The 24,744-nt window shown below is 38.6% G+C and overlaps 1 protein-coding gene across 6 annotated transcripts in view; it reads right to left on the bottom strand.

Moving 5' to 3' along the window:
• NTNG1 (netrin G1) overlaps positions 1-24,744 on the bottom strand; it is a 357,410-nt gene that overhangs the window by 83,326 nt on the left and 249,340 nt on the right. For all 6 annotated transcript variants that reach the window (XM_021667520.2, XM_064371094.1, XM_021667519.2 and 3 more), the window contains exon 4: positions 9,883-10,055. In XM_021667520.2, coding sequence (XP_021523195.1) covers positions 9,883-10,055 — 173 coding nt within the window. The remainder of the gene's footprint in view (positions 1-9,882; positions 10,056-24,744) is intronic.

The raw sequence follows: 24,744 nt of genomic DNA, 5'->3' as shown, positions 1-24,744 counted from the left end.
TTTTATTGAAGATTTTTGCACTACGTTCATCATGGATATTGGCCTAAAGTTTTCTTTTCTTGTTGAGTCTCTGCCGGGTTTTGGTATCAGGATGATATTGGTCTCATAAAATGATTTGGGAAGGATTCCCTCTTTCTGAATTGCTTGGAATAGTTTCAGAAGGAGTGGAACCAGCTCCGCTTTGTATGTCTGGTAGAATTCGGCTGTGAGCCCAACTGGACCTGGGCTCTTTTTGGTTGGTAGGCTATTAATTGCTGCCTCAACTTCAGCCCTTGTTATTGGTCTATTCAGGGTTTCGACTTCTTCCTTGTTTAGGCTTCAGAGGGTGCAGGTGTCCAGGAATTTATCCATTTCTTCCAGGTTTACTGGTTTATGTGCTTAGAGTTGTTTTAGTAACTCAGATGGTAGTTTCTATTTCTGTGGAATCTGTGGTGATATCCCTTTTATTGTTTCTTATTGCATCTATTTGATTATTCTCTCTTTTCTTATATATCTGGCTAGTGGTCTGTCTATTTTGTTGATCTTTTCAAAAAAACAGCTTCTGGATTTATTGATTTTTTTGAAGGTTTTTTTTGTGTGTCTATCTCCTTCAGTTCTGCTCTGATCATAGTTATTTCTTGCCTTCTGCTAGGTTTTGAGTTTTTTTTATCTTGTTCCTCTTGCTCTTTCAATTTTGATGATAACGTGTTGATTTTAGATCTTTTCTTGCTTCTCATGTGGGCATTTATTGCTATATATTTTCCTCTAGACACTGCTTTAAATGTGTCCCAGAGATTCTGGTACATTGTGTCCTCATTCTCATTGGTTTTGAAGAACATCTTTATTTCTGCCTTCATTTCATTGTTTATCCAGTCAACATTCAAGAGCCAGTTGTTCAGTTTCCATGAAGTTGTGCGGTTCTTAGTTAGTTTCTTAATCCTGAGTTCTAATTTGATTGCACTGTAGTCAGAGGGATGGTTTGTTATGATTTCCATTCTTTTGCATTTGCTGAGGAGTGATTTACTTCCAATTATGTGGTCAATTTTAGAGTAGGTGTGATGTAGTGCTGAGAAGAATGTATATTCTGTAGATTTGGGGTGGACAGTTCTGTAAATGTCTATTAGGTTTGCTTGGTCCAGATCTCAGTTCAAGTCCTGGATATCCTTGCTAATTTTCTATCTTGTTGATCTGTCTAATATTGATGGTAGAGTGTTAAAGTCTCCCACTATTATTGTGTGGGAGTCTAAGTCTCTTTGTAGGTCATTAAGAACTTGCCTTATGTATCTGGGTGCTCTTGTATTGGGTGCGTATATATTTAGGATAGTTAGCTCTTGTTGCATTGATCCTTTTACCATTATGTAATGCCCTCCTTTGTCTCTTCTGATCTTTGTTGGTTTAAAGTCGATTTTATTAGAAACTAGGATTGCAACTCCTGCTTTTTTTTGCTCACCATTTGCTTGGTAAATATTCCTCCATCCCTTTATTTTGAGCCTATGTGTGTCCTTGCATGTGAGATGGGTTTCCTGGATATAGCACATCGATGAGTTTTGACTTTATATCCAATTTGCCAGTTTGTGTCTTTTGATTGGGGCATTTAGCCCATTTACATTTAAGGTTAATATTGTTATGTGTGAATTTGATCCTGCCATGTTGATGCTAGCTGGTTTACCCATTAGTTGACACAGTTTCCGCATTGCATTGATGGTCTTTACCATTTAGTACATTTTTGGAGTGGCTGGTACTGGTTGTTACTTTCTATGCTTCTTTCAGGAGCTCTTGTACGGCAGGCCTGGTGGTGATGAAATCTCTGAGCAATTGCTTGTTCCTAAAGGATTTTATTTCTCCTTCACTTATGAAGCTTAGTTTGGCTGGATATGAAATTCTAGGTTGAAAGTTCTTTTAAGGATGTTGAATATTGGCCCCCACTCTCTTCTGGCTTGTAGGGTTTCTGCTGAGAGATACACTGTGAGTCTGATGGGCGTCCCTTTGTGGGTAACCCAACCTTTCTCTCTTGCTGCCCTTAGCATTTTTTCCTTCATTTCAACCCTGGTGAATCTGACGATTATGTGCCTTGGGGTTGCTCTTCTTGAGGAATATCTTTGTGGTGTTCTCTGTATTTCCTGGACTTGAATATTGGCCTGCCTTGCTAGGTTGGGGAAGTTCTCCAGGATAAAATCCTGAAGAGTGTTTTCCAGCTTGGATTCATTCTCTCCATCACATTCAGGTACACCTATCAAACGTAGATTAGGTCTTTTCACATAATCCTATATTTCTTGGAGGCTTTGTTCATTTTTTTTCACTCTTTTTTCGCTAATCTTGCCTTTTCATTTCTTTTCATTAAGTTGGTCTTCAATCTCTGATATCCTTTCTTCTGCTTGGTCGATTTGGCTATTGAAACTTGTGTATGCTTCGTGAAGTTCTCGTGTTGTGTTTTTCAGCTCCATCAATCATTTATATTCTTCTCTAAGCTGTTTATTCTTGTTAGTGTTTCGTCAAACCTTTTTTCAAGATTCTTAGTTTCTTTGCATTGGGTTAGAACATGTTCTTAGCTCAGATAAGTTTGTTATTACCCACTTTCTGAAGCCTGTTTCTGTCAATTCATCAGACTCATTCTCCATCCAGCTTTGTTCCCTTGCTGGTGAGGAGTTGTGATCCCTTGCAGGAGGAGAGGCATTCTGATTTTGGGTGTTTTCATCCTTTTTGTGCTGATTTCTTCCCATCTTTGTGGATTTATCTACCTGTGGTCTTTGTAGTTGGTGACTTTCAGATGAGGTCTCTGAGTGGACATCCTTTTTGTTGATGATAAAGTTATTCTTTCTGTTTTTTAGTATTCCTTCTAACAGTCAGGCACCTCTGCTGTAGGAATGCTGGAGGTCCACTCCAGGCCCTGCTTGCCTAGGGATCACCTGTGGTGGATGCAGAACAGTAACAGTTGCTGCCAGTTTCTTCTTCTGTTATCTTTGTCCCAGAAGGATTGTCAGATGTCAGCCTGAGCTATCCTTTATGAGGTGTCTCTTTGGATATATGGGAGTCAGGGAGCTGCTGGAGGAGACAGTCTGTCCCTTACAGGAGCGCAAGTGCTGAGCTGGGAACTCCATTGTTCCTTTCAGAGCTACAGGGCAGGTACGTTTAAGTCTGCTGCAGCAGAATTCATAACTGCCTTTTTTTCCCAGGTGCTCTGTCCTGGGAAGGTGGGGCTTTAGTTATAAGTTCCTGTCATTCTGCTGCCTTTTTTCTGAGATGCCCTGCCCAGCAAGGAGGTAGCCTAGTCACAGTCTGCCAGCAGAGGCATTGCTGAGCTGCCATGGTCTCTGCTCAGCTGCTGTGTGAACTTCCTTGAGGCTTTATTTATAGAGGTATAGTTAGAACTGCCTCGATAATGGCGGTCTGTCTCAGTAATGGTGTACTATCTCTGTAATGGTGGATTGCCTCGGTAATGGTGGACTGCCTTGGTAATGGCGGACAGCCTCGGTAATGGTGGACTGCCTCGGTAATGGCGGATGCCCTTCCCCCCACAGAGCTGGACTTGGACTGTCCCAGGTCCAGCTGTGCTTGCTGTGAAACTCTCAATCCAGAGCATTTAAGATTGCTGGTCCTTGTGGGGGTGGAACCCACCAAGCCAGATCACCTGGCTCCCTGTTTCAGCCCTCTTTTTTTCAGTTGAATAGGCAACTCTGTCTCCCAGGCATTCCAGGTGCCAGTTGAAACGACCATCCAGATTCTGTGAGTTTTTGTGTGGAGACTCACTGCACTGGCTGTTTCAGCCTGCTGGAAACTCTTGGTGCTTTTCCACCCAGGAATCTCCTGGTGTGTGGGCAGTAAAAACTTGTTTGGAAATGTGGTGATCACTCACCCTCTGTGTTCTTGGTAGGAACTGCACTCCAGAGCTGTTCCTATTTGGCCATCTTGGATCCATCTCCTCTGCAATCCTAAAGATGTTGAATTCCAAATCAGATCTGGTCCAATGAGGGACCATAGACTGGTGGTTGTACATGAATAACTTGGTATTCTGGTTTTCAATACTGGGCCTACAAGCTTGGTCATACACGTATGAGGAAGAACCTCTCTTACTGTGCTGACAAAATTAGGTTTTACATGAGCCTGAAAGGCTGGTATTTAAGCTACCCAGGCAGTGAATATCCCTTGGGGAGGCCTGTGAAAACCCACCATCCAATGTGCCATCCAGATGATTGGATTGGCCATGAGTACCAGTGAGACTTTTTCCTATTGAAGTTGCTCCCCCAGTACTCAGATGGTCTCTCCTATAGGAGATTGAAGGCTCTTTTGTTGGAGCTGTTAGCCTGGGAAGGCCACATATTCCAGGATATACAAGAAGATAAAAGGGAGGCCAATGTAGCCATGTGCACATTATAGGGCTATTAGGTTTACTTCTACATTCACAAAAGTAATTCCACAAATGGGTCGGGCATGGTGGCTCATGCTTGTAATCCCAGCACTTTGGGAGGCTGAGGCGAGTGGATCACCTGAGGTCAGGAGTTCAAGAGCAGTCTTACCAACATGGTGAAACCCTGTCTCTACTAAAAATACAAAAAATTAGCCAGGTGTGGTGGCGGGTGCCTGTAATCCCAGTTACTCAGGAGGCTGAGGCAGGAGAATCATTTGAACCAGGAGGCAGAGGTTGCAGTGAGCCCAGATCATGCCACTGCACTCCAACCTGGGCAACAAGCAAGACTCCATCTCAAAAAAAAATTCCATAAATGTTGATGAAGACCAGGAATAAAACATGGACCCATTCTTAAACTGCTCACATTTTAGTTCCTATAGTGAGACAGACCTAAGTTTAAATCTTGCTCTGTCATGTATTAGCTATGGGACTTTGGACAACTTAACCTTTCTGTGTCTTCATTTCTTTATCAGTAAAATGAGGATAATAATAGTACATATCCCATGGGGATGTTGTGGGGACTTAAACCAATAAAGCACATAAAGTACTTCATGAAGTGTAAAAGCCCGTAGTAAAGTTAATAAATGGTAGCTATCATTACTATAATAATTTTGGTTAAAGATAGTCAACCAGTTCAAAGTCTACACACACTATCAAGAATTGAGAGAGAGACAGAAGTAATTGATTTTGCACAGGAGAGTCTAGGCAGGCTTCCATGAGGCATCGAGGAGCAGTCTTGAAAAATGAGCAGAATTTCAATATAGAATGAAGAGAAAAATGCTTTAGGGGAAAGAAATGAATTTAGTATCTAGCATATTGACTTCGAGATCTTTACTGACAGCTGAAAAATTTTTCTGAATTTATTAGAAAGATTGAAGCTAGAATTGGTTGATTACTATTAAATCAAGAATACCAAGATCTAAAACCACAAGAATAGGCTAGAATGTCAGGGAAAAAAATTGTAGACTGAGAACAGATAGGGTTGGGGAACATGGAGATTTAAAAGACTAATACAAGGGGTGTCTTTGAAGGCAGAAAAATAACAAGAGACGTAGGAAGGAGGCAGGTGTAGAGAAAACTGACTTGTTCAAACAGGTATTTAAATAGAGCCTAAATCCCAGTGGAGAACAGAGAAAGTCACTCAAATTTAACTTGATCAGCAATACAGTGCAATGTGCAGTCCTCAGAGTCATGAGCTACCTGGATTCAAATCCTCCCTTTCACTCTTTCTAGCTGTGTAAACCTTAAAAAGATATTTTTCCTCTGAAATCACAATATTCCATGCATTTAAAATTAAAATAGTGGTCTTTTTCCAGTAAGACTATTTTGAGTTTAGAATGGACTAATGTATATAAAGCACTTAGGAAATTGGATAAAGACACATACATGTGTACACCTGGGAAAATATAAATTGGTCAATGCAAACTTGATACCAGAGAAAATAACAGAACAATCATCAAATTACTTTCCATCACTCAGAGGAGCCCTAGATATTGTGTAACAATTCAAGTTAGATTTATGAACAAATAATGTCAAAGTTAGACCAATTTCATTTTCTTTCTTTGAAGAATATTAGACTATGGGGGTAAGAGAAAAGTAAAAGATTGAATAGAGCTGAACTAGCTCAGTTTTCTGTCTATCTCCATGACATTTCTATGGCTAGGCTGCAAGACACTGTTCAGCCCAGCATGTCCCCATTGGAGTGTTTTATAGAAAGTTATTGAGTGTTCCATGAAGCAAATAAGTTTGGGTAACATTGGGTAAATAGGTTACTTTATTGTAGGACTTCTCAAATGTTTCTATTATAGTAATGTGATATAAATAGCTAAGTGTCAGTATTGTACACAGCATTTTCCAGACTTATCTGGCCATAGAGTGCTTTTATGGATCATAGAACACAGTCAGAGAAGGAGAGGGGTAGGTATGGTATTATCTTTGCTGAAGTTATGGTTCCTACATAGTGAATATTAAGTTTTCAGCATCTATATGTAGAAAAATATCATGTGTTATTCCATAAGTGTCAGAATTTAAAAAGTTATTTAATACTTTTATTCATGAGCTGGACAATTGGGAATCAGGAGAATCACAATTAAGCACAAAGTTAGACAGAATTGATATTACTTGGAAGACAGAAATAAAATTCAAAGGACATCCAAAATAGACTTATATCAAAAAAGAATGAAGATCAAAAAGGAGAAGAAGAAAAATGTCTTTTCTATAAAAATAAGCTTTGTAGAAAAAAGAAAGAAAAAATTTTGATATACATGCTCCTGGCTTTAAAAGTCCAAGAAAACACAATGGGTCTTGAATAAAAGCATTATGCATAAAAATATCACAAAAGTTATTCTGCCTCTGTCAAGTTTATTGTCACAAAAAGCATAGGGAAATGTGGTGTGTCTCAGACTGGGGTGGCTATATTTTAGAGTGTTGGCCTTCTGCACACTTCTGCTTGGCTTTACATGTTTCATACAATAGTGGTCTTGAACTGCTCTAGAATGTAGGACCTCCAAAGCCAAATGACTCCCAGCGAGATCCCATCTAGGGTATCCCTGAGTGGTGGGCTGCGTGTCTTGGGGGAGAATCTTGTCATTCCCTGATTTAATAAAGGCCTCCTAGTTCTTTTGTTAAAACTTGTGAAGGTGAGCAGAAACTGATCATCCTATTTGAAAAGTATCCTGGTTGCTTGAGATTCTGCTAAATCTAGAGATTATCCAGGTTGAGTAGCATTTATAGGTCCCTGACGAGTTGATTTTGAGGGACCAGAAGTTGTAGCTTTTGTGTTCTTATGTTAGGCGACGATATATCCTGCGTATTCCTCATAGATAACTGACTTGTAATATACCAGCAGAGTCATGTGAATGTGTGTGTACCTGTATGCATATGTGTAAGAAAAAGCTGATATGAAGTGAGAATCATAAAACTACTGAAGGTCCAGTGCTTGGCTGGAAGTACCACACTAATGAAGTAAAGGACTTCCAGGCAGGCAACCAGGTAAAGGACGTAAAAATGTTATCACATAAGAGGTGAAGTTGATAATGGTTAACCTGGGGAAGAAATAAAGCCAGGGTCAATATACTTTTACTACTTATAAAGGAAAAAAAAAAGGGGGGTTGATAAGAAAAACCTTTTATACCAGTTAAAACTGTCCAAAATGGACCAGACTGTCTTCTGAAAAAAATCTAAAAATAAATTATTTTTGGATGCATATTTTGTGACAGGTGTTAGGCTAAACACATTACATGTGATAGCTTAGTCAACTGTCTAAAAATCCACACGAGGTAATAACTGTTATGATTCTCATATTAGAGATGGGAACCAGTGTTGGAGAGGTTAGCTTATTTTTTCAAGGTCACATAGCTAGTAAATGAAGAAACTGGGATTCCACCCTGGAATCTGTGCACTAAACTACTAAATTGCTTATGGAATTCCGCCCTCAGATGCTTTAATGCACAGTCTGAGGTGTCAGAGATTTAGTCAGAGGGGTTATTCCCATTGCAAGACTTCTCCATTGCAGATAGTTTCTAAAACTATTCAGCTAATTTCTGACATACTGATTTTTGGAATATTGAATTGAATCCCTTTGGACACTGGGTCCATCCATCACCTGCCTATTTTAACAGCAATGAGAAAAGATGTCCAAAAACTCTAGAGAAAGCCAGTAAAAACTAAGGGACAGATGGACAATTGGACCTACAAGGAAAACTGAAAGAGGTTTCATTCCTTTGCCCAGGAAGTGACTTGGTGATTTTCAATATGCAAAGGATTAGGGGAATATAAGTCATTTTCATGATGAATACAACAAAAAATCAATTTCATTGAGGAAGTCTGGATGAAACAAGAAGGCTTTCCAGTGAAAATGTCTTGAAATAAAAACTTCGAAGTACAGATATGGGTAGAAGAACAGGGTCGTGTTAGAATAGAAGCTGATGGCTTCAGTAGCAGCCCTCCCCTGCTGCCTCACCAGTGGCCTTGGCAAGTTGACCTGCCCTGAGGACCACCCAGAATGCCAGGAAGTGTTTGTGAACTTCATTCTCTTCCAGCCTTTTCCACTAAAGAAGGAGCAGACACTAAAAAAGAAATCTGAGCCATTTTAGGAAAGCATTAAACTAAATTTGACAACTGTGGTCATAGGAGTGATTAGGTAGCCAGCCATGGGGTATTGCAACAAATAACTTTGCAAGATCCCTTCCAAATTCATGAGTCTATGGCCCTCAACAACTGAGGAAAGGCCACAGAGTCTCCATTAATAAAATCACCTTGACACATCAACATTTCTGCTCAACAGAGCTTTAATGTATTAATTTTAGGAGCAAGAAGTCAGTTTTTTTCTTTAACACTGAAAGCAACTGAATACCCTTACAAAGAAGGATTTTTTAAACTTTTGAAGGATTTCTTTCTGCTTCATAGAAATTTTATCATAATTTCATGCCCCCATACTTCACGGCTTGTTACTTGGTCCATTACTCTTAGGTTTAACTTGATAAGGTCCTGGTTCCTGTGATATTAGTTCTTAGGTTTGGTTTCTCACAGCTGCTGCTTTGAAGTGCCTGATAACATTCTTACCCTTCTAAGAAACTGGTGGGTTTTCAAGTTCTCATTCTCTTGTGCTCACTGTCCTACTGCTTCTATTAGTTCTCACTGAATGGGGACATTCTAATCCCCCCCTTTTCGCTACTGTTTAAAGAGGGCAAACCTTGAGCTGTTGCAGGTAGTTAATTGGTCCGTCCATGGAACTGGGCAAATTATTCAGGAAATAATCACATTTCTCTGTGAGCATGTCAGAGCCTGTTTTCCTGCGGGGAATCAGGATTTCAATGGGGGCACACACATGGTTTCTATAAACACAGATAATGCTTGCACGCTTTCACAAGCATACAAAAACCTTTTTTCTTTCTAATGTGGTCCCCACAGACCTACAGTCATGCTCTTTATCCAAAGGGAGCCTCTACACACGGGATCCAAAGCAGGTATGTTTCAATTGCTGGAGTTTGGAAACAGCCAAGCTTTTCACCAGGCAAAATTAGGACCTAGCTAAAATTGTAGAGGGAAACATCTTCTGGACAAAGCATCTCTCATGATACCCAGTATGGGAAGTAGGGCTGTAAACATTCAAATAATTTCTGTAAATTGTTTATGGCTAAAATTAAATTAGGGTTGAGAGTTTTCAAGGCCTTTGATATTTCAATTGAAAATTAATTTGGGGGAGGAAAAAAATCACCTCCTGTCTCATCCACTTAGAAAATATTCCTTCTGTGATGTCAGGTATAATTTCCCAACACATTTGATGTGAATGTCAGATGACTAAATTTTACAGATGATCAGAGTGCTAAAAGATGTCTACAAGATGTAAGATGGGGACTAAAACTTTAGCAGCACTTTAAAGAAGAATGAGACAACTTAACAGTTAAGAGGAGTAACATCACAATTGTAAGCAAAATTGAGAGGAACTATCACCTCATTGTGCACAGAATATGCTGTTACCAAGAAAAGTTACTCACAGGTATTTGCAGTGCCTTTGGGGATGGGGAGATAGGAGCCTGGACTCCAGGGTCGGCCCTGATAATTCTTCTTGCATTTCCCACAGTCTGGACCCGTAGTGTTGTGCTCACATTCACATGTCAATTTGCTGTTGTCATACACACACACAGTGGCATGAAGATTACACTTGCACCTGGGCAGAGGAGAGACAAAGAGTTCATTGTCAGATGAGTTGGTCTTGGTGACCATGGAGGCTTCCCTGATCTGTCTCCAAGGGTTGTGCCTCTCAAACTCTACAGTGCTTTAGTGCTACACAGAGGCATTTAGTAAGAGACAGATTTGCAGGCCCAGCCCTCAGAATCTTCCCAAAAAGAGCTGTTTGCAGAGGGCAGGTTTGTTACCAGAAAGCTGAATAGCTGTCAGGTCAGTGGACGCTGGAAGCTCCCCCAAGATAATTATGCTCCAGAATCAAGGGGGCTTTCAACAGATTCCAAAATGCTGTCTTTCAGGAAAAGGTCTTTTTGTGATATTAACAAATCTATGACAATTTCATCTGGGTTTAAAGAGCAATGTTATCTTTTTTTTAAAATCGTTAAGACAATTCTTAATTGTTCAAAAAGGAAGATAACCATTAAAATAATTTGCTATTCAGACTTATTCTTAGAAACCCAAGAAATTATAATCAAGTGTTCTCGTTCTGCACTCTAAAATGACATTTCCTCAGATCAGAAGAAGTTTTCCACCATGGCCGCTAACAGACCTGAGGGGAGGTGTTGACAGGAATCCTCAGACATCCCACTCAGAGCAAATCGGGGAATCACAAAGGGTTCTCAGAAACAGGCCAAATGACTCTCATAAAAGATCCTTAGAATCCTAAAGGGGGAAAAAAAAACCCCTTCATGTGGCAGGGTTTCGAAGTCATTAGCTAACGCCTGGCCTTTGCTGCCTATGAATAAAGCCATGATATATGAGAGGCAACAATGGAATATGCAATTTCCACAAAAATACATCCCAATGCTTGAAGTCTTTGACTATAAAATTGCAACGGCTAACTTGATATTTGTTGAGGCAGCAGGATATAAACTGTTTCACACCGAGCACGAACCGTCTCCTCTGGAAAGGTAAAACCTACGTTGACAGAATGGCCACAACCAGAGATCAGAACAATGTATGTGGGAAGAGACAGTCCACACACAGGAGAGAACCTGGGCACCCAGGTTAGAGGGTAGAGAACCGAGTTAAGTCAGAGTCAGAACCAGAGAGGGAGAGAGTGCACGAGCGTGTGTGTGTGTGTGTGAAAACAAACCTGGCCTCTTCCAGGAACTAGGACAAAAATGTAGAAACTCAAGTTTCGGAGAGAGATCCAAGATGGCTGATCACTAGCAGCTCGGGCTCGTAGTTCCCAGTGAAAGTGCAGAGAACGAGAGGACGCCACACTTTCAGACGAATATTTGTTGCTCATGGACCAGGAGATTCCCAGCGGAGGAGCCCCACGGGTCGCCAGAGCGACTCTTGTGGCCGGCGCGGCGGTTTTGCTGGTGCCTTAGTGCGCCAGTTTTTGGTGCAGAGTCCGGAGATTCCCGGGCAGAAAAGCACCATCAATCTTAACACTGCTGTTTTGGCCGACGCAGTGGATTGCTCAGATTTCGGCGCTGGGAATCAACAAGTTGGACGTCTGCTCAGAGACCTAGTTAGAAAGTCGGTAATTACAAAGACAACAGACGGATAAATATATAATGAAGGGAAGAAATCAGCATAAAAAGGCAGAGAATACTCAAAATCAGAATGCCTCTCCCTCTACAGGGGATTGCAATTCCTCATCAGTAACGGAACAAGGCTTAATAGATTACGAGTGTGTTCCAATAACAGAAGCAGGCTTCAAAACGTAGGTGATAAGAAACTTCTGTGAATTAAAAGAACTTGTTCTAACCCAATGCAAAGAAACTAAGAACCTTGAAAAAAATGTTTGATGAAATGTTAACGAGAATGGACAATTTAGAGAGAAATATAAGTGAATTGATGGAGCTGAAAAACACAACACGAGAACTTCGCAAAGCATGTACAAGTTTAAACAGTTGAATTGACCAAGTAGAAGAAAGGATATCAGAAGTCGAGAACCAGCTCAGTGAAATGAAACGAGAAGACAAGATTGGACAAAAAAGGATAAAAAGGAATGAGCAAAGTCTCCAGGAAATATGGGACTATGTCAAAAGACCTAATTAACATTTGATAGGTGTACCTGAATGTGATGAAGAGAATGAATCCAAGTTGGAAAATACTCTTCAGGATATCATTCAGGAAAATTTTCCCAACCTGGCAAGGCAGGGTAATATTCAACTCCAGGTAATACAGAGAACACCACAAAGATATTCTTCAAGAAGACCAACCCCAAGGCACATAATTGCCAGATTTATTAGGGTTGAAATGAAGGAGAAAATACTAAGGGCAGCCAGAGAGAAAGGTCAGGTTACCCATAAAGGGAAACCTATCAGACTTACAGCAGATCTCTCAGCAGAAACCCTACAAGCCAGAAAAGAGTGGGGACCAATATTTAACATCCTTAAAGAAAAGAACTTTCAACCCAGAATTTCCTATCCAGCCAAACTAAGCTTTATAATCGAAGGAAAAATTAAATCCTTTGCGAACAAACAAGTACTTAGAGAGTTCACCACCACCAGGACTGCTTTACAAGAGCTTCTGAAAGAAGCACTATACATATAAAGGAACAACCAATATCAGCCTTTCCAAAAATATATCAAAAAGAAAGGAACATTAACAAAACGAAAAATTTACACTAACTAATGGGCAAAACAGCCAGCTAGCATCAAATGCCAGTATTAAAGTTATATATATTCTAATCCGATAAAAAGCCAAAACCCATCGGTATGCTGCATCCAGACCTATCTTACATGCAACGATACACAAAGACTCAAAACAATGAGAAGGAGGAAGATTTATCAACCAATCAGAGAGTAAAAATAAACAAATAAATAAAAAGCAGGAGATGCAATTCTCGCCTCTGATAAAGTAGACTTTAAAGCAACAAAGAGCAAAAGAGGCAAAGAAGGACATTACATAATGGCAAAAGGATCAATGTAACAAGAAGAGCTAATGATTTTATAGATCAACGAGACAGAAAATTAACAAGGACATCCAGAACTTGAACTCAGACCCGGAACAAGTAAACTTAATAAACATTTATAGAACTCTCCACTTCAAATACATAAAACATACATTACCACCTCACACCTATTCCATAAGTGACTACATAATTGAAAGTAAATCACTCCTTAGTAATCGCATAGCATTTCATAGGTTTAAAAGAAATATTGGTTGGCTGCTCGTTTGTTATTTTCTTCCCTTATTCCTTCCTGTTTACATCAAGTACAGTACAATTATTGGTATAAAAGAGGTTTTCAATACCCATTACTAAACCGCATTCTAGCCTGGGCAAGAAAGCAATACTCCCATTCTCTCTCTCTCTTTCTCTTCCTTTTTCCTCCTCTTCTTTATTCTTTTTCTTTCTTTCTTTCAAAAAAAAAAAAAGAAACTCAAGTTTCATTAAGACAAAGACATATTATGGTATTTTACTTTTTTCTCTTAGGCCAAATTACATGAACCGGGAAAGAAAACAGAATGCTCTTTCTTAGGTAGGAAAACGAAATTCTTTAACAATAATGTCGGCTTCTCTAATGTCTGCATGACAATGGCCAAGTTTTTCTTTAGTGCATCCAGAATCTGGAACACTGACCCATACTTACAACAAGGAAAAAAAGGAATGGTTAAGACTATTATTGAAAGCAAGATGTAGTCCTAAAGCAACCACCATCTACTCAAACCTGTCTAGGAAGACCAAGCTGCAGCTTCCTCAGGGGTCTATTACAATCTCTAACACTTCTTGCTACAATCTGTTCTCTGTGTACTTACGAATTATAATAAGCTTGTTCAACTTAGACACATAAATGTCACCTTTGAAAATGATCATTTGTATATGCTTTAAAAAGGTAAGATAAAAAAGAATTCAGTTAAACAGGCGATGTTTAATTATGAGCTAGGTCCTGTAACAATCTCCTATATGCAGGGAATTACTTGTGCTAGGTTGCTTATTAAAGGATCTTTCTCCTTCCAACATTAACACCTTTATTTATGGGTGTGTTTATATATATGGAGGATGTTTAAAACCTAAGCGATAGAAGCACCAGCTTATACTGAATTAGCACCACATCTAGTGTTAAAAATTCCAAATGAGGAAATTGAACAATGTGATCCCAAAGAATATGCTGGTTTCATGCGTGAAGACCAAGAATGCAAGGAGTAATTGTAAATTGGATTATATATCTTGTAACTGTTAACACTTTCACACTTGTAGTCACTCTGAGTTACAGGCAATTTCCATTCTAAAGACATTATATTAGCTGAGAAGATATTCTTTGAATAATAAAAGGAGGTAAAAGCAGAATAGATGAATGTTTAGTCTTATTTTTTTCTCAGATTTCTTCCAATTAATGGCTCATTCTCAGCTGTCCAAAAGCTTATTAATCATTCAAGGCTCAACTCAATTCAAAACCTTTCTCTGAAATCCATCCTGACCACTGTACTTACCCTGAGCTCTATTCTTCTGATTTCTTTAAACGTGTCTGTGTGCTTGGATTGGTTGTTACTAAACACTCTTTGTACTTCTAAATTTTCTCACTCATTGCACAAGTCTCTCCCATCTTCGGGTGAGGAAATACCTACTCTGCATCTGGTCATCTCCCCCAGCTACCTCCTTAGTCCTCTCCCCTCCCTTCTTGAGTTTCCTATACTTGTCATCTCCTTTCTCCCATCTCCCACTCACTCAGTCTTTGCACATGGCCACAGCCTCCCTTGCCAAGTCACCCACGACTGCCCTGTTGAAAATCCAATGGATACGTTTCCTTGCCTTTTTCGTTTTCTCAGGGGCATTGACTCTGGACCTCTCCCTTTCTCCTGACACTCTCACCTCTGGTTACCCAAGCTCATTTTCAGGAACGTCTTCAGCCTGTCCACTATACATGCTGTTCCTGGGTTCTGGCCCAGCACAGCCAGTGCACTCTCCCCGGGCACTCTTATCAAGTTGTCCCTTCGATTTTCATCTGCAGTCCTTAACTTCCTTTGTGTCACAGACGTTTTAAAGTAAATTCCCATCATCTTCCCAACCCCAAATAAACATACTTAAAGGAAGCCCAAAGTGTGAAAACATTTTGGGAGATTCAGAGAGTCTCTGTTACCTACGGGGATGTATAGAGCCCCTCTCTCTGTTACACCGCATGAAGAATATCTAATCAAAATGCTGGTAAGCCTGGGATCTGTGTCTCCATCTCAGATCTCTCTCCCAGCCTTCAGACATATTCATCAAAATGCCTCCTGGACAAACCTAACAGCTTTCCACCACACCTATTCTTCCTTCTGCGCTTTCTTAGTAAATTGTACCATCTTCTACCCAGTTCGCCAAGAATGATGTATCCCTCTCCCTTTCCTACCACATCTAATCTGGCATTACTCAGTCTCTCACCAAGTCCTGAGATTCCTCTTTGATATGGTTTAAATATTTTGTCCCCTCCAAATCTCATGTTGAAATGTCATCTCCAGTGTTAGAGAGGGACCTGGTGGGAGGTGTTGGGGTCATTCTCTCGTGAATGGCTTGGTGCTGTCATTGTGGTAATAAATGAGTTCTTGTTCCATGAATTGCTACAAGATCTGGAATGTGGCACCTACCCCCTATTCTTGTTCCTGCTCTTGCCATGTGACATGCCTGCTTCCACCTCACCTTCCACCATGAGTGGAAGCTTCCTGAGGTCCTCACCAGAAACTGAGCAGATGCAGGCATCATGCTTCTTGTACACAGCCTACAGAACTGTAAGCCGAAATAAACCTCTTTTCTTTCTAAATTACCAAGTCTCAGGTATTCCTTTGTAGCAATGCAAATGGACTAATGCACTCTTCCTTGAGTCTCTTTAAAATCCATACAGTTCCGTCAACAATCACTTCCTTAGCTGTGATTATTATCTTTGATCTGGTTTATTGCAACACCTTCTAAACAGAACTTTGTGCTCCAGGTATGCCCCTCTCTAACCCAATCTCAACACAATAGTCAAAATATTTTTTTACACAAATATATTTTGGGTCACTTCTGGAACAGAACTGTAAGATTTCCCATTATTTTCAGGATAGAGTCTAAGCTCTGTAACATGGACTGCAAATTCTTTTTGCAATTTATCTCTTGCCCCTTTTCCAGTTTTATTTGTATCACTCCTAACTCTATACTTAGTTCTTCAAACTTTGCCTTCAGATACTCTTATAAGCTGTTTCTTCTGCCTACAGCATTCTACTCTCCTATTCCTACCTCTTTGATCTGGATAATTCTTCCCTTCAGATATTAACTTATATATGTCAGTGCTTGGCTCCTTTTCGGTATTCAAAAAATATCTGCTGATCAACTGTCTGAATGTTTCTGTGGTCCACCAGGATGTCTTTTCTGTGTGCTCCTATGACATAAGGCAAGGCTAGCTGCATAATAAAGTCCATACTATACCTGCTATACACTGTAGGCTGTATTTTAATTACTTCTTCTGTCATCCTCATTAGAGGAGAAGTTCCTGGGAGGCAGCTGTCATGTCTGCTTTATTTATTGTAACATCCCTAGTGTGTGTTGTGGTGCTTGGCACATAATAAGTGCTTAAAAACTTAGATGATTAAAACAAATGATAATAAGTAAGCTTCCTGAAAGCAAGAATGTCTATGCATGTTCTACTATGTCTAACTTGACAATGGTCTAATTAATGGGAAATTAATAGACATTGTACTAAATTAAACATTTCATGATGTGTGTTGAAAACTGTCACATGCCCTCATTGTTGGTTTTCATAACTAATATTACACTGGACAAAGGAGACTCTATAAAATTTGTGAGATACCATAAACACAGTTTAATTTCATTTAAACTTCAGGGGATTTATCCGATGACTGAAACCCAAAACAAGACCATCTTAAAACAATGTCTGAAAGACCTAGGAAAAGAACACAGCTCCGGAGAGAGGGAAAAAAAGCATTTGCATAGAAGATAGCATAATTATTCTGGAACGTGCTTCTTTTAGCTTCAGTGTATCCTGCAAGGATGGCCACCCTGGTCCAGCTAAAGTTAGGGGAGGGGCATTGCTTGAACACTGGCTAAAACTGTAACGTCACATCTGATGACCTAGCTCAGGTTTTGGGCTGTCTTTGCTCAGTCACTGTAACAATTGCTGTGCTGGGGCTGAACACTGCAAGTAGGGCTGAGGCACAGGACACTGCCTGTATTTGGAGATGACTCCCTTTCATTTTCCACAGTTCAGTTTATTCCTCATCAGCACCATTCCAATCAGACGCTAAACCCTGTTATTTAGAGCCCTTGCCAGAGTGGCTCTTCCTCCAACTGGAAAAAAAAATGGATTTCACAGTGCTGGGAAATTGCTGTCAATTCCTGGTGTTGTAACCTCCGGCCTCATGATGGGTAGAGGGCAGACTTCTGTGACATCCCACTTGTCTCTGACAGATTCATTATCCATTCCCATGGCCATCCAGCTCCCACATCTACTGTCGCTTTAGGCAGGGGAGGAAGTGGGCTCGTGGAGACCTAAAACGCTCTGCTAGTAGTCACATGTCTGATGTTCTGGAGAGCCAGGTCTATTCACCAATTTTGTTTACACCCACAGAACTCATATCTAGACATTGCAGATAGAACAAATTGACCTGCATGTTCCTTGAAGATCTATTTGTGTGCAAGTGACAAATGGCAGACAATGCCAAAAACGGTGTCACTAAGACAGACTTAAAACAAAAAGTGAGCTCCAGTCTGTGATGCAAACTTTACAAACACCAGTGTGTTCTCACTTTCAACCAGATCTGCACTTCCTGTATTTTAGTGACCAGCTGTCATGAGTCAATTTAATCTTGCTTATAAAAAGGCTCCAACATTTAGTTCTGTGCCACCTGCCAGTAGGTATGAAAAACCTATACCGTCTGCCTCATTTTTTTAATATATAACTTAATATATCTATTCTGGGAAGCATGTTATCCGCCAGAATTTCCTGTGAGCTAGAGGTCCATAGAGCCTATTACTAATGCTCAAATGGAGGTACCGAGACAAAGGAATGAAAAAATGTCCCTTTGTGAAGACAAACAGGAGTGCTGGCCTGGCTTGCTGTTGTACACTCAGAGTTTTGGTGACTTTTGTGCCATAGGAGGATTCGCCATGAAGTGGATGAAGTTTAATTTCCGGGCCCTTTCAGGGCTCTGTGGAGGACCCTAGCAATCTGTGCACATGGTAATATGCTTTGGTATAATTTATTCAAGTAAGATATTTATTTTCATTAATGAGGGTTTTTCCTTAATGAGGCCCCTTGGGTCTCTGCACCCCACAAAGGAAGTAAGTTTTAGGCATTCCAAAACCTGGATCAGCTTCTGCTTGCACCCCTTCCCTTAGATTAGCACTAGCTATACAAATGCTTTTAGAAAATGTGCTATCAGAAATATTGAAGCTTTGTAAATATCTTTTTAAAAGGTGATACATTATACAATGCCTCTCACATTATTTTTCTGTCTCTGCAGCCACTTTGACTTTCTTTTGTTTTTTTTGTTTGTTTGTTTGTTTGTTTTTTTGAGACGGAGTTTCGCTCTTGTTGCCCAGGCTGGAGTGCAATGGTGCGATCTCAGCTCACCGCAACCTCTGCCTCCTGGGTTCAGGCAATTCTCCTGCCTCAGCCTCCCGAGTAGCTGGGACTACAGGCGTGTGCCACCATGCCCAGCTAATTTTTGTATTTTTAGTAGAGATGAGGTTTCACCATGTTGACCAGGATGGTCTTGATCTCTTGACCTTGTGATCCACCTGCCTCGGCCTCCCAAAGTGCTGGGATTACAGGTGTGAGCCACTGCGCCCGGCCCACCTTGACTTTCTTTACATAGACATATGAATTTCAAGTTCCCACATTAACACATTACTTGAAATGGGAGGTGTGGAGCAACATATCTTAGAGTTTATGAGTTATGACACTGGGACACTGAAATAGACAGCCTGAGTTCAAATTCCTCCTTTGCCACTTACTTACTGTAAGGCCAGGATAAGTAACTTAACACAAAACTAAACAGAGCTAACATTGTCTGAATAATTATAAGCACCTGGCATTGTGCTAAATGCTTTTTGTATCTTTCACATATTATTTCTTACCAAGATCACAATAATCTCATGAGATCTGCACTAATGATTACAGATGATGCGTTTGAATATCGAGGTGTTCAGAATCCCAGCTGGTACAAGGTGGAGTAGGGATTTAGACCACGGACAGCCTGCCTCCAGAACTTTGCTCTTACAACTGCAGAGGGCATTCACTCTTCCTGAGTACGGCTAAAATTCAGCTGCCTTTTCTGTAAACCACGGACAAGAAATGGAGGGGTTTCAAAGGACGTTGTGGGGCTTGAACCAGAAGATGCACGTAAGCCCTTATGATAGTATCCATCAAAAAGTTCTTAACAAATGTTAGTTTCCATTATTATTTCTATAGTTACTATCTCTACTACTATGCACATGGGCTGTCTGATTCGTTCTGTGAGTTTTAATTAATGGCATATTCTATGGATAGCACCATGAGAGGTCGTATAGGGATTAAAAAGAAGGCAATATATAGTCCTAATCCCCAAGAACATACAATCTGTTGAGTAAAGAAGATGAAACAGAATAACTACAGACCATAAACAGAGTAGTACTCTCTGTATCTAATCATGACAATATAACAAAGTAGCGTAGGGACGCTTAGTTGTCTCTCCAGTGATGATGATGCCTTTGCACAGAACAGTCAGAGGGAGACAGCCTCCACCACTGGAGGCAAGTGGAAAAAAGAGGGTCATTAATTACCAAGGCCCTTCATGTACCTGGAACTGTAACAGATGCTTTATGTACATTATTTCACCTCGTCCTCATTATCACTCTTAGAATGAGGTATAATTACCTGTTATTTTCAGATGTGGAAAGTGTGGCTGAGGGCAGTAAAGTAACTTGCTCAAAGAAACACACCGCTGGTAAGTGGCAGACATGAGTCAAATCCAAAGGCTGGATCTTTCTAGGACATTACTCTGAGATCAGAACTAAGCAAACTGGTGCATACAACAATTAGACCCATGGTTCTAGACAGCAATGTTAACACTTAATACTGTAATGCTGCTAATCGATGTATGGTCCATGGACCAGCAGCTTCTGTATCACCAGAGCTGTATCACTTGTTAGAAATCTCAGGCCTCCCCCAGGCTTACTAAAGCAGAATCTGCAATATTAACAAGATTTCACGTGACTTAGATGCACAGTAAGGTTTGAGAAACATCGTAGAGCTCACCAGTATGTCAGAGTTCTGATGAACAGGAAAACTAAAATATGGGTGAGGCTTATGCAAGCTCTCTCCCTTCCACCAAATTCTGTTGGAAAATTTTTGGTCCAAAGTGGATTAGCACTAAGGTTCTAGCTGCACTCACAAACTGGACTGATTATTTTGTTTGGAAATTCTGTCAAATCTACTGATCAGTGCATTCATACCATAATTGAACAATTTACATCAAAATGGTTTGCACTTATTGTTTAAAATTGCAATTCTGTTCAAAACATATTAGGAATGCTAACAACTGATTTATAAAATGACAACCCAATTAGAAAATGGGGGAAGAATCTGAATAGATATTTCACTGAAGAAGTATAGAAGTTGCCAATAAGCACATGAAAAAATGCTCAACATCATTCATCAGTAAGGGAGATGCAAATCAAAATGACGATGAGATGCCGATTCACACTAGGATGGCTATAATAAAGGAAAAATGAATGATAACACATGCTGCAAGGATGTGGAGAAATAGCGATCTCTACTGGAAGTACTATTGGAAGTATAAAATGTTTCTTTAGTCCTAAAGTCTGGCAGTTCCTCAGAAAGATAGTTACCATATGACCCAGAAATTCTATATCTAGATATTTATCCAAGAGAACTGAAAACATGTCCACATAAACACTTGTACGTAAATGTTACAAGCAACATTATTCATAGTAGTCAAAAAGTGAACACAACCCAATGTCCATCAACTGATTAATAGATAAACAAAATTCAGTATATCCATATAATGGAATACTATTCTGCCATAAAAAAGAATGAAGTATTGATACATGCTACAGCATGAATTAAACTTGGAAACACTGTGGTATGTGAAAAATATCAGACACAAAAGACTACATAATATATAATTTCTGGCTGGGAGTGGTGGCTCATGCCTGTAATCCCAGCACTTTGGGAGGGTGATACAGGAGAATCACTTGAACACAGGAGGCAGAGGCTGCAGTGAGCAGAGATCATGTCATTGAATTCCAGCCTAGGCAACAAGAGCGAAACTCCATCTCAAGAAAAAAAAAGTATATATGTATACACACACACACACACACAGACATATATATATACGTGTGTGTGTGTATATAAACATAATATATGAATATATACTACATATATAATATATATGTATATTATATATATGGTTTCCTTCATATGAAACAGCCCAGAATAGGCAAGTCTATGGAGACAGAAAGTAGATTAGTGGATGCCAGGAGACGGGGAGAGGAGCACATGGGGAGTGAGTAGTAATGGATAGGGGCTTTCTTTTTAAGTAATAAAACTGTTCTGGAATTAAATAGTGGTGATGGCTGCACAACATTGAATATACTAAAAAACCACTGAATTGTACAAATGTACAAAAAAAACAACAAAATTCTTAAAAAATATGGCATTTATCCAAAACACAACAGAAAACAGTGATAAGAGTTTCAGCCCTGGAATCATGTATCCCTGCTGCAGCCGGAAGCTTAGGCAAGTTCCTGAAGTTTAATAAACTTCCCCTGTAAAATGAGAATAATAAGATACCTACCAAAGGGGTTGCTGGGAACATTAAATGATAAGACACAACGAGGCCAAGATTACTAATTGATGTATCATCTTTTTTCCGCCCCACAACAACACAGTTTTACCTGGGTACACCATCACCAGTATAAAGACAACACTTCCCAACATCTCCCCTAGCTAGGTGTGGCCATATGACTGTGTTCTGACCAATGGGATATTAGTAGGCGTGGTGTCTGTGACACTCATTCCTCAATTTCTCATTTATTTCCTGGAATACGGATACAGTGTCAAGCCATCTTGGACCACATGGACTACGACAGCAACCAGGAAGTAGGAATGTGGGGTTGAGGGGACTGAATCCCAGCCTTCAGACAACTTCTACTGCAGTTAGGGAATGTGTGTCAAAGTGGGTGTATGGAGCAGAGGCCACCATCCCAGCTGTAGGGCGCTGTTAACATGAGCCTGTCTTCACACAACTGACACTGAGCACAGGGCCTGGTATATAGTAATCACTTAATAAATATAAGCTATTATTATCATCATTTGTGGAATTAAGTACAATATTACAGCAAAAGCCTAGATCATGAAATGTTAAATGTGCCTGGCCTGATCCTGATACCAGAGGAAAGAGAAGACTCCAATCTGTTCAGCATTCCACGATTCCGTTCTTTATTAATAAAAACCCAGAGTTTGACAGTAATTATCACCGGTAAGCAAACATGTTTTTATAAGATGTATTTTTCCAAACTATGCAATGACCAAAGTTTAATATGAAATAGACATCTTCTTATAAAGCAGCCACATGTCAACAGACCAACAAAGGGGACAACCAACTTGCACATGAATTCCTGTGTTATAGGAGAAGCAGACGTGAAAGGCAGCCTCCCTGCAAATCTAGAGGCCAGGTTTTCCATATAGTTCTTGAGCTCATTCTTTCACAAACCTAATGAGTACCGAATATGGCTCCTGGTTGATGGGATTTTCTCGTCTTGAGCTCTGTTCTTGAGAAAATTGTCTTTGATAACTGACTGGTATGGATTAAAAAGAAAAAACCAACTGAGAAATAGACTGCTATACCATTTTTTCTGGGAGTGTAAAATAAAAACTGAGATTTTTGTCATTTCTTCATGGATATTGGGATCTTATGGTCATATGTATATGACCATATATACACACACACACACATACATATATACATACACATACATATATAAACATACATATACATACACATACATACAAATATATACATACATATATTCACGCACATGCATATATAGATACACATATATACATAAATATATAAATGTATAAATATACATATATATTATAAATATTATATATAAATTATATAAATATATATTATATATTATAAATATATAAATATATATAAAATATATAAATATATGTGTATATATGTATGTGTGTGTATATATATATTTATATACATGTGTATATATGAAATATATAAATTATATATATATTTACATATATACATATAAATATATAAAATTATGTATATATAAAATATATATAATAAATAAATATAAATTTATGTAAATATATATTTATATTTATAATATATATAATAAATAATAAATTATATATAATATATATTTATTAAAATAAATAAATATGTTTATTTATTAAAATATTTATTTATATATAAATATATATAAATAATATATAATAAATAATATATATAATAATATAATAAATAAATATATATAATAAAAGATATAATAAATAATATATATACAATATATATTATTTATTATATATTATAAATATTATAAATATATATATTTATAATATATATTATATATTATATAATATATAAATATTATAAATGTTTATATTATAATATATATTTATATAAATATATTTATATTATATATTTATATAAATACATTTATATTATATTTATAGAAATATATTTATATATTATAAATAATATATAATTATATTTATTTATATATTTAAATATATAAATAAATATATAAATTATAAATATATAAATAAAATATATAAATATATATGTGTGTGTATGTGTGTGTGTGTGTATATATATATACTTTTGGGGCAAGCCAATTGCCATATACATTTATATATGTGTGTATATATATATACACACACATACATATACATATATATATGTATATAGCAATTGGCTTGCCCCAAAACTTGATAGAACAAGAACCATAAAGTCTTCTTTTACACTTAGGTAATAAATGAGTTAGACATCTTGGTATTTAGAAAAATTATCTAAAAGTTCCATTTAAACCTTACTTGGGACCCTAAACTTGAGGGTCAAGTTAAGCATCAGATTACATGATTCAGTAAACTGCCGGTTCTTTTAGCTAATAGTAAAAGTAGCCCTATTCTACTTTCAAGCTTGCAAGGGAGGCTAGAGGACCATGGCTATAAAATGAAAATAGGAGCTTATAAGTTTGAGATCATGCACTGTCCAAGATTGGTGCAGGAATACGATGTGCTCTGTGACCACTTGCTAAACTCACAAGGAATCTGCTTAGATAAGGAGTGCTGAAGGATAAAAGGCATAACAAGATAATTACTCAATCTAGATTGCAACTGTTCTCCACACATTCAATCTATCTGAAGACTGGCAGGCAAAGGGCTCATTAAATTAAAACTAAGTCCACCCAAGGCCAATATGCAATTAATGGATAAAACCAGATGCTTAATATATGCACAGATGTGGTAAAATTTTATATTCTATGTTCTTTGGGGGAAACAGAAAATTTAGGACTGGAAGTCCCAGAAATACAGATAAGCAAAGTTTAAGTAACCAGAGTCTATAAAAGGAATAGGGCAACACAGTGTTAAGAGCCTGGATTCTGGTGACAAAAGGGGCTGAGTTCAATTCCTGACTCTCTCATTAACCTGTTGGGTGCCTCTGAGTCTCAGTTTCCTTCCATGTAACCCATGACTATTATTATTAGC

This window comes from Aotus nancymaae, unplaced genomic scaffold (assembly GCF_030222135.1).
Source record: "Aotus nancymaae isolate 86718 unplaced genomic scaffold, 86718_ANA_hifiasm-v0.15.2.pri h1tg000117l, whole genome shotgun sequence".
Taxonomy (NCBI): Eukaryota; Metazoa; Chordata; class Mammalia; order Primates; family Aotidae; genus Aotus; species Aotus nancymaae.
Note: the sequence above shows the minus strand (reverse complement) of the source record. Positions and strands in the feature narration are given on the sequence as shown.